This window comes from Necator americanus, chromosome II (assembly GCF_031761385.1).
Source record: "Necator americanus strain Aroian chromosome II, whole genome shotgun sequence".
In the NCBI taxonomy this organism is placed as follows: Eukaryota; Metazoa; Nematoda; class Chromadorea; order Rhabditida; family Ancylostomatidae; genus Necator; species Necator americanus.
Window position 1 is genome coordinate 25,535,077 of NC_087372.1, and position 9,947 is coordinate 25,545,023.

The 9,947-nt window shown below is 40.7% G+C and overlaps 1 protein-coding gene across 1 annotated transcript; it reads right to left on the reverse strand.

The window, feature by feature from the left end:
- Positions 1 to 5,546: 5,546 nt before the first annotated feature.
- On the reverse strand, positions 5,547 to 5,914 carry RB195_019449 (uncharacterized protein; the record flags this gene model as incomplete). Its single annotated transcript, XM_064187295.1, has 2 exons — positions 5,547 to 5,754; positions 5,808 to 5,914. The coding sequence occupies 2 exons, from the start codon at positions 5,912 to 5,914 to the stop codon at positions 5,547 to 5,549; spliced, it is 315 nt and encodes a 104-aa protein (XP_064043176.1).
- Positions 5,915 to 9,947: the final 4,033 nt, after the last annotated feature.

A 9,947-nucleotide genomic window follows, 5' to 3' on the forward strand; every position in this document is an offset into this window, starting at 1 on the left:
GCTGATTCAGCGTGAACCAGGAGATTTTTTTCTGCCCGTCGTCAACTGACGGAAGAGTTCGTTCGAGCTAAAACATTTATGCAAATTTCCGCGCTTGATCGAATACGGCAAAGATTTTGAGAATAACGTCGAGAGCAGAAAACAAAACGATAATCATGCGCTGTTCCTCAAAAAAGAGCGAACAAAGAAGAAAAAGAGGGAGAAAAGACTCCTTTCAAGAGAAGCTGGGAGCAGTGACAATCCTGATTTATCTAGTGCTTCATACTTGAAAGCAAGTGTTTATAGCAACAGGATAGCGAAGTCAAAAAAACTCGACGTTGGTAACGTGGCAGTATATTGCCGCTGTAGAAATGTGATATGCATAACGAAAATGTTTTGCTTCCTCTTGGGAAAAAGGCAGTAATCGCTTTCGCCTCCAGTTGCACCACAAACACGGCAAACGAAGCGGACCCAGCACATGAAATTCTGCTCTGAAGTAGCGGGAACTTTATAGGGGAACAGAAATGCAATAGCTACCCCATCTCCACACATCCGTAGAAACCACATGATCAAGGTCGGTTCGCCGCAGTAATTTATTCGAGGTGACTCAGTTTTCAGCAAATCGTTCAGGAGATAGCTAACATTTCGAAAAAAAAAAAACCCTTAACGAACAGTTCGAGGAAGCAAATAAAAGAAAAATATCAGAATTCTGCAACCGAAACTAAAGAGAGCACTAACCAGATGAGTCGATTCTGTCGATCAGTGGTAAATCATGGTTTGTTTCAGATGCAAAGCAATTTACATATTTATAAGCGATAAGTTAAAGTATATAAAATAGCATTCTGGATTGGAGGCTTAAGTGTTTGGTCCAAACCGGAAGATGGACGAAGATAATCGTGTAATATAGATAGTAGAGTGCAAAAATTAAACGACGATCTCTTTAATTAACACGGGTGTGTTAAGTGTTTTGAAAAAGGACTTAAAAATGATGAAAAGTGATCAAACTGGCAGAAAAATATGACGATCTCATCCCTACAAATTGCTCTACTTCTTATCTTCCATAATTTCAAAATGAGAATGTTCATTTTCACTTCAAGCTGAAAAAAAGTGATCGGTGTTTGCAGAAGTGAGGCGAAATTTCTAGTACGGAGGAGAAGAGTCAGTTAGAAACAGAGGAACATGGAAAAGAACCGCTCAAACAAAGAACCAACCTGCTTACCTCGACAGTCGAGCGAAATGTTACCGAGAGGTGGGAAAAAGCTTCAGGATAAACGACTGGATTGTGTGCTTGAGCATTCGGTGAACAGTAATCAGCCACCTAGTTGTTTTCCTCAGAAATCCCTCGAGTAGCAGAAAAGAGAACGACTGACACTTTGTGTGAGCATTGACCAATCCAGACTACGGAACGCCTCGTGTGCTCTACGTTTCTCCCTCAGCACTTGTTTCCTCATCAACGACGCAGAATAACGGTGTTCGAGTTGACAAACGAACAGGAAAGTTGCACTTCGTGCAGCAGAATCCCTCAATATCACGTAATTTGCTCAGGATCTAACCAGCTTGTCCTTGTTTTGCACTATCGAGAAATGTTCTGGCGATGTCACGTCATCGGGATAGAATCAGTCAATCTTTGTGCTAACTGCTGATAGGAAATTCCGGCTAGGACCTCTTCAAAATTGGCAGCAACAATTAACAATTAAACAACTAACAAACAATTATAAACGATTATGAACACAACTAATATTCCTTTAGAGCAAACACTCTCATTCTATCTCAGCACTTTTGTGTCAACTGTCTGTTTCTTTCCCAATCAACAAAAATAAGCTTAGTGGTTCAGAAATCTCACTTTACACTAACATTTTTCTGAAAAGGTCAGGGGCGGATCGCTGTCTTAACGATCTTATAAGGAAAAATCGAAAGAAAAATATTGAAGACGAAATTTTAGGGAACTGATGAATCGGAAGCTCAAATGTCTCTCAAAAAGTGGGGAATAAACAACAGTTCGGCAATTAAACGGGAGAACAGATCTGCTGCAATTCGTTCCGCAGAGAGGTTTGTTGTTCAGAAACGAAAACAAAGAAGGAACAGTTTGTCAATAGTTTTCTTCTAAAGCTGAGGGTACACAGGATTTTTCTCTCAAGCCTTCCAATAACATGGCGCAGAGAGAGCATCTGTAGCTTGTAAAGTTTCGCACTTGCAAAGCATGAAAGTGTCAGATTGTTGGAAATAGCGGAGAAATTTGGCTGATCTCAAAACACTGCCGCTGAAAATTTTCGTTCAAAAACTTCTCCATGTTTTTGAACGAAAATTTTCAGCGGCATGTCGTTATAAATTTTCCATGTCGTTATCTGTACTGTCTCGCGTTCCTAACTTCCAGTTGCTTTTTTTGCTGGCTACAAAAGTTTTCTAGAGATGCTATATTCGGGAATTCTACAAAAAAAATCCTGGTGCACTGTTTGTAGATTGTAATTCGTATGCAATTGTAAGAGGGTTGTGATTCTGTTCTTTTAAAGCCTTGAAATGATTCGCCGTCGATTTTTAATCTGAGCGTATTTTGTCAGGCCGGGCGTGGCGCAGTCGGTGAGTGGATCGACTCTGACTGCACTATTGATCAATTGTTCGAAACTGTCCCACTACCAACCAAGGCTTTCCTCACTCCATGGTCAATAATTGGTAACATATTTGCCTCAGAGGGTAAAGGTACTGACGCGATGAATCACTTAAACCTCAACCCCAAGCCCGCGAACACATCCGTAATCCTCAAACGATTCTGAATTGAATTCGAACGCGTAGGCGCATCCCCGTAGGGAGCGACTAACGACATGCACTTCTTGCTTTTATTCCTCACATTTCTTCAATGGATGTTCTGCGGAAAAGATTTTCCGAGTGAGAGTTTCGCTGTGGTAGAAAAATATACAAATATTTGGGGACGCACAACAGACGTTTGCTTTTTAAGAAGATGGAGAACTACGCGACCTAATTATAGGAACAGGGACAGAAGAAGGACAAAAAAGTTCCTGGGATTACTCGTTGAAAAACAGGAAATGCGGTGCATCGCGTATGTACAAGAGGCAGTGTGTGGAAGCAATGAAATCGAGAGGCTGCGAATAAGCATTGAATGTAAAACCTGCTTGCACATAGCGCGAAATTTCCACAGCATCAAACCCTCTTTTTGCGGAAGACAACAGTTCTAGGAATAGCACGCACCACTTTTCTTCCATCGAATTCGGAGAGTTTTATACGTTTTTTTTCCTTGTCATCTTTTCCTCGTCAGCATGATGACGTCGAACTTATCCTTACTGACGTGCACAATGGTCGTTTGTGATGTGAGCGCACGTGCATTCGATGTAAGAATAGTTACCCTGGTTCTTTTATGTTCGAGAAGCGGATAACTCCTGTAACTGTGTCTTTTCCAACGGAGTCATACCAGAGGTCCGCAGAAGTCACTAGGCCTTCCGCTTTTGTGTCAAGAAGCTAGAGCCCGGTGCTAGTTCGCTGAGCTCCAATCCAAGAGAACTAAGTGAGCTCCCAGAAAACTCGTCTGAACGTTCAACTGACGGCCGGTTCGTCACTTGCATGGGTGGAGTGCAAGGAAAAAAAAACTTTTTGAAGGCGGCTCCAAGCCGATTCCTTTGCACCTTTCAGTTGTTTGAGTGCAAGCCTTACATCGGACGGATTTCCCGGAAACACTTTGTCGCATGTATGATTGTGCGTGGGTCCACACTGAAAGAATAAGCCAAAACACGAAGCCTCTTGGCAGAGCGGAAAAAAGGAGTCCACTTCCTCAATTTATTTCCTTCTTAACAATGTTCGCCTTAACAATGTTTTGGCCATCTAAGAACTGCCTACTATTTATTATTGTTTTATGGTTAATCCACCATTATCCAACCGATTGTTTTTAGACGCAACCTATCCTCTCATTTGTCCTTTCGCTAAGAACGACTTCTAAGTAAGTTCTAGAAAATAAGTTCTAAGAATCGATCCTTTTACGGATGATGCAGGTAAGTGTTGCCTGACAAACAGCATTATTACTTGAATTTTCTAGATCCTTGATTGGCTAAAAAATTATGTTTTGCCCTCAGGCGAGAATAGTCGTTGAAGAACTGCAATTGGAAGATTTCTTTTTTCTGGAGATATTTCATTTCAGAGGTAATCAGAGAGATTCTAGAGATAGATTCTAGAGATGTTTCAACGAAGTTAATTTCAATATTTGAACCAAAAATGACGTAAAATATCAGAATATCCAGCATTTTTTTTACAAGGATGAACCTCCAATAAATTCAAGATGGAGTCCTTGAGAAAATGAGTTGAAAAAATTAAGAAATTCAGAAATAGAACAACCGCTTCCGGAGCAACGAGCATAAGTTTGTGCACTCTCTGAATCGGTGCCTCCTCATGGGAATAATCGCCATCAATAAGAAGCAGAGGCAAGGAGAGAATCCTCTGCCAAAAATGTAAAGTCACTCGTCGAAAATGTTCCGTGATACAAAAAAAGAGGTCGACATTTGCCGCTTGAATTTCAAGCAGAATTTTCGAATTGTTTCAAATTTAGAAATTCTTCGGCTTACGTGGTTCGGGTTTACGCCGTGTAGTTCTGGCACCTGTTGGTCACTACAACAAGACCAAATTATTTATTTATTTTTACTTATTATTTTTTTTAGCTTTGCTGGCATGAAATCAATTTTTAATATTTTGTTTTAGTTCATAGATGTGCTGAACTTTCTAGAAATAGATTGAAATGCTGCAGAATACTCAGCAATGCTTAGTTTTATTTTTTTGAAAGAGTTCCAGCTCTTTTAAGGCTGTAGAGAAGTTTCTTCACATCGAAAGTGCTGGAAAATTGGAGACAATGATGTCGCTAAGCGCGGTATGCGCAGGAAAGCTGCGCTTCGCGCCATCGATGTGGAATCGGAGAAGCTGAATTTCGCTGATCATATCAAAAACATTGTCGAAGTCGATTTAAATGGTAACGTAAGGACCTCAAAAAAGAAAGATCAATTATTTTCTCGAGAAATTGGTTAAACCTTACTAGGCATTGATTGCCGTTATTCGCGTAGTTTCATGGCCATTTCTTATGACATACTGAATCTTAGAACTACTTGCTTTATTATCGTAAAATCAATGATATTTTTTAACAAAAATTTGAAATTAAAAAATCACAGATCGACGTATGGAGCGGAAAAGAGTGCATAAATAATCTATGAATGTATACCCACTTCTTGAGGCGATTGGTTGTTTTTTCTCGTCAAGGGCACAGATTGTAATTCGAGGTTTGCTTGTTAACTATGCGCTTAAGTTAGTTTCCATTGCGAGGTTGCACAGAAAAAAACAGTAGAAAGTGGAAGAGAAAGTTGACAGAAGGTTTGCACCAGCTGTGCTGTAGATGGACAGTTGCAACGCTCGGGACGGGATTGGTTCGTGATCCAGACACTGTTTCAACTCAGCTGTTTCAGGTGTTCAAACGACTCGTCAAGATATGTGATTTGATTTCACAGCACTGTAAAATTACTAGCCTATTTAAGAATTCTAAGTATTGTGAAGAAGTTCTGCGATTTTCGTTTTTCGCACTATCAGCACCAAATGAACCGGAAACAGTGGAAGGAGAGAAAAAGAAGAGTTTGAAATAAACTGTGGAGAGTAAGGAATGGTTGGGAATTCTGGGAAGAGGAAAGAATGAGTTGTGGCGATGTATCGTCCGGCAGCAAGTTGAGTAGGATGTGTTTTATGTTTTCTTTGGTTGTTCTGAGAAACAGCTGTCGAAAGGAGATGCCAATTGTTCTAAACAGTAGAACGACCGCTTGCAAACATGATACGGATGAATAGAAACGTACTTGAATACGACTACATCCATAATATTTCCAAGTCGGTTGTCGGGTCTCGGGTTATCCACCAAAAAACGCTTTCTCTTCACAATAAGTGTTAATACTGCGTTCATCATTGGAGGGAAGGGACGAGAGGGGAAGAGAGGGGAAGAGAGGGGAAGAGAGAAGTGAGAGGCCCTCTCCGGAAAGAAATATTCACCCAGAACAGCTGCGAACTAACAGCAATAGAAAAATGCTATCAGTAAATGGGCCACTGCTTTTTTCCCCTTTTTTCTATTTTCCATTCTCAGCGTTTTCGCTTGCAGCTTTGAAGAACCACAGAAATCTGAAATAGGATTTGTTCCCTTGGGACCACTTATTCCTCTGAAACCGTTTGCTGCAAATCGCTGGACTTGAGCGCGGAAAAAGAGATTTGCTTGGAAGGTTGATTCGAGCGCTAGCAAAAATGTAAAAAGAATTAATGGCGTAGAAATAAAAATACTAAAATAAATGTTATTTAGTGAAGTAATTAGACAAGGTGGTATACTATGGTGTGGTAGGAGTGGTTTTTCTAGTTTCACACATAGACCAATCAAAAAGAGTTGATATGTAGCGTTCAAGGAAATACATATAAATAAATACTTCTTAATAAACATTTCATGCGAAAAACAGTCGAGTTTCTTCCTGGGGCCTTTGTTCTTAGCTCTCTTGACAGCTGTCATCAAAGCAGCTGGACGCTTCCAGCAAAACATAATTCCCAGTTGTGATCCGCTTGCATCCGTTTGTTGCACAGTGGCGTTGATAATAACTTTCTGACTATTTTGTCGTTGTCGCACGAACAATAGCAGAGACAAAACACTTCCTTGTAGGCAGAAATCTGAGGTGATTCTGAGGTTCCTGGTTCGTCAGTGCTTCGTGTTCGAGTGGAGGAGTGGGATGAAAGGTGGAGATGAGGATAGGAGGAGCAACAAAATTATCTTAAAAAAAGAATATTTTCTACTTTTTACTTCTTAGCGAGGAAAACTAGATTTGCTAACCATTTGAAAAGTTTTAATCAAAGTTATTGTCAACGCATCATTATTATTATCAGTTATTATCATTTGAAAAGTTATTATCAACGCCACTGTGTGCAATTAATAATTTCTATAAACAGTTGAACAGCTTTTCAATAGGTGGTGGATTTAGTACAACATTGAAAAATTCCTATCTGTGCCGGAGTGTGAAATAAGAAGTTTGTTGAAACTGTAAAAACAAAACTCACCTAATTATTCACTAACTTAACTAAAAGCTTTAAAAGTCGTAATAAAAAAACTTCAAGGCTCTATGGTTCTGAAGAGGGAGATCCTTCGAAGTATCGAGGAACAGTCGGGTCAAAACCGCCTAACACTGGGGAAGTAATTCACGAGAAGATGAGTCCGGGCCGAGACTGGTTCTCAACCGCTCAAGGGTGACTGCAAACGCATAGGCAGCCAATTTTTAGCTGCCAGGAAGTGTAACTAGGCAGAGTCTTTGGCACGCAAACTTTAACTGTAGATCTCGTAAACAGCGCGACGAAACGCAGCGCCCGTATCGCGAATTGAGGAGAATTCACGATAGATGGAGCGTGAGAGTGGATCCCCAGAGAGGTTGAAAGCCCTCGAGGGCGGCTGTGAACAAGGTGTGCTGAGGTGCTCGCTGCGCTCGGAAGGACCAGCTGAGAACTCAGCTCCCTACGGCCTCGTCACTCCCAGAACTTGCAAACATCTTGGATGACTGCTGCAAGGGGATGAAACGGCTGGGGGAGATGCAGAGGCCGGTACGTTCAGTTAAGAGGGTCATCTAAATATCAGAGCATGCGTGGTAGTGCCACAACTTTCTTTAATGTAGCTACTATATTCTAGGTATATATCATCTCCTTGTTCGAAGATTTGTTTGAAATATCACCGAGTAATCACACTCAATAACTATTTGAATGATTTTCTTCGATTTTCTATTTTCTTCTTTTTCTTCAAAGAAACCAGGAAGTATGTTAGTATGTCGTTAAACTGAGTCGCAGGTGTTCACATGTTTCCCCGTTCCCGGAATGTTAATTATATTTTTATTGCTTGTTAGAGCTCCGTTCTGCTCGGAGATAATTATTTCACGCAACAAGAAAAAATTTTCTTAGTTTCCCCATATGACGCTTGAAAGGATCTGACAGAGTTCGGAGAAAAGCGATGGACATAAATGAAGAAGGAAAGATTGAGGGTATGGCTTCTAATTCAGAAATTTCCGAAAACTGTCATGTCAAAGCTTTTCTATAGATTTCACGCCGTCACTGTAACCAGCTCCCTGAAAGGAAACCCGCATTCAAGTAGCTTTGACGCCGATAACTATGTCCGGAAAAAGACGGTTTATCACAAAAAATCGATTGAACATTGCATTATTGATTTTATTTGTTGGTGTTTAATTCTATTTCAATTTTTGCAAGTAATTTTCTATTCAATTTTTTAAGTGGTCTGCGTTTGTGACGAGTAGAAAAGGGAGTGCATTCCGACACGACTTGTCGGACTCACTTTGCAATGATGGCAATTCTTAGGACTCGGGATACCATGGAGGGAGTCAAGTCTTGTTTTTCCCTCATCTTCCTTAGCTTAATAGGAGCACAATGTGGAATTGGAGAACACTGCGCTAGGATCGTATCTGAGTAACCAAGTATCAAAAACCTTCTCATTCCTCAAATCCCCTCCAAACTCACTTTTAACGAGAAATGTTCAAACAGTGGAACGTAGCTGCTTTAGTCGAGAGATAAAGGATAATTTAGAAGATATTCATGAGCTGGAAGACGTTCAGGGCTCAGAGCGGGGAACAACTCCGAGTGCTTGCGTGGCTTAGCGATGGTTCTCCTTTTCTCATTCGGTTTTTTGCAAGATAAATCGAGCTGACACACGCTAGTTACTACATATTCAATTCACATCTGTCTGTTGGAAAAAAATCATGAAGAAGTTCGAGATCGCAAACATTTTTATGTCACGGTAATTATGACGAAAATGAGCGGAGATGTTAGTTATACAATCATAGAATAAGGAAGAGCTAACTATGTGTTATTACAATTGTATTAGTCGTTCACATCTTCGATCGAACCATTTAAGTAAATTAATTTTTGCTTGATTGAAATGGTGAAGACAATTTGTGGCTTGAACGTTCTTTTTAAACCAATATTCATGTCTTTGCCCACGTCCTCCATAATAACCACATAAACTTATTGCGAAGTTGTTGATGAGAGTAGTTTTGGGCAGATTTTCTGATTACTTACCCACCTAGAACAATGGAAATATGTCCGTGGACCATGCCCAACTGAATCTCAATGCCTGCCAGCAATTTTCTTGAAGAGCAGAAATAATATTATATTTTTACCTGATCACGTAGAGGGAGCAATGATCATTGAGTTATTCAACACGTAGTAATTCATCTAAGTTTAGGCCATGAGCGGAGGTTCACCTGCGGGACGCTGCTTTCAATTCTCCGACTTCTTTCGAGGGGACTCCCCGATGTGAAGAAGACTTGCTACGTCAAAAGAAGCAACAATTTTTGAGAACTGACCAGAAAGAGGACGAAAACGTTCCTAGATTTAGTTGGACAGAATAAATATGTATAAATATAAGTATAGGATAAACATGGAGTGATAGGAGAAAGGGAATGTAATATGATATGCAATCAATCGATAAGCAGAAGTCAGATGAGCCTGAGCCTTAACAAACAGGTGGCATTAATGGCAACCAATTGAAAGCAGTGGGCAGCGGACAAGCAGCGAGCAAAGAAATCTCGACCTCAACAAGTGAAGAGAAGAAGATCGAATGAAGTGGAAACGTTGATGCACCGGACAAATGGCGACTAATAACCGCAATGGGAAGAGGCAATACGAAAATGGCAGCCGTCAAAGGCATGTTTGCTCAGTTTCGTTCATCAAGTACACAGCTGTCATCACCATCCGGATGCGTAGGGCGCCCGTGCAGTTTCAAAGTGTCAGTATTTGAGGCGCGGTCATGAGTTCAACGAGGGAAGTCTGTGCATATCGGACCGACGCGCCAACTTTTCACAGGCGATCAGTGCTGCTTAAAAGAATAGAAGAATAGAAGAGGGGCTGCTGAGTACGACTTCTGGATGAAGGACATTGTCGAATTGAGTCTGTATTCCTGCCACTTTGTCGAT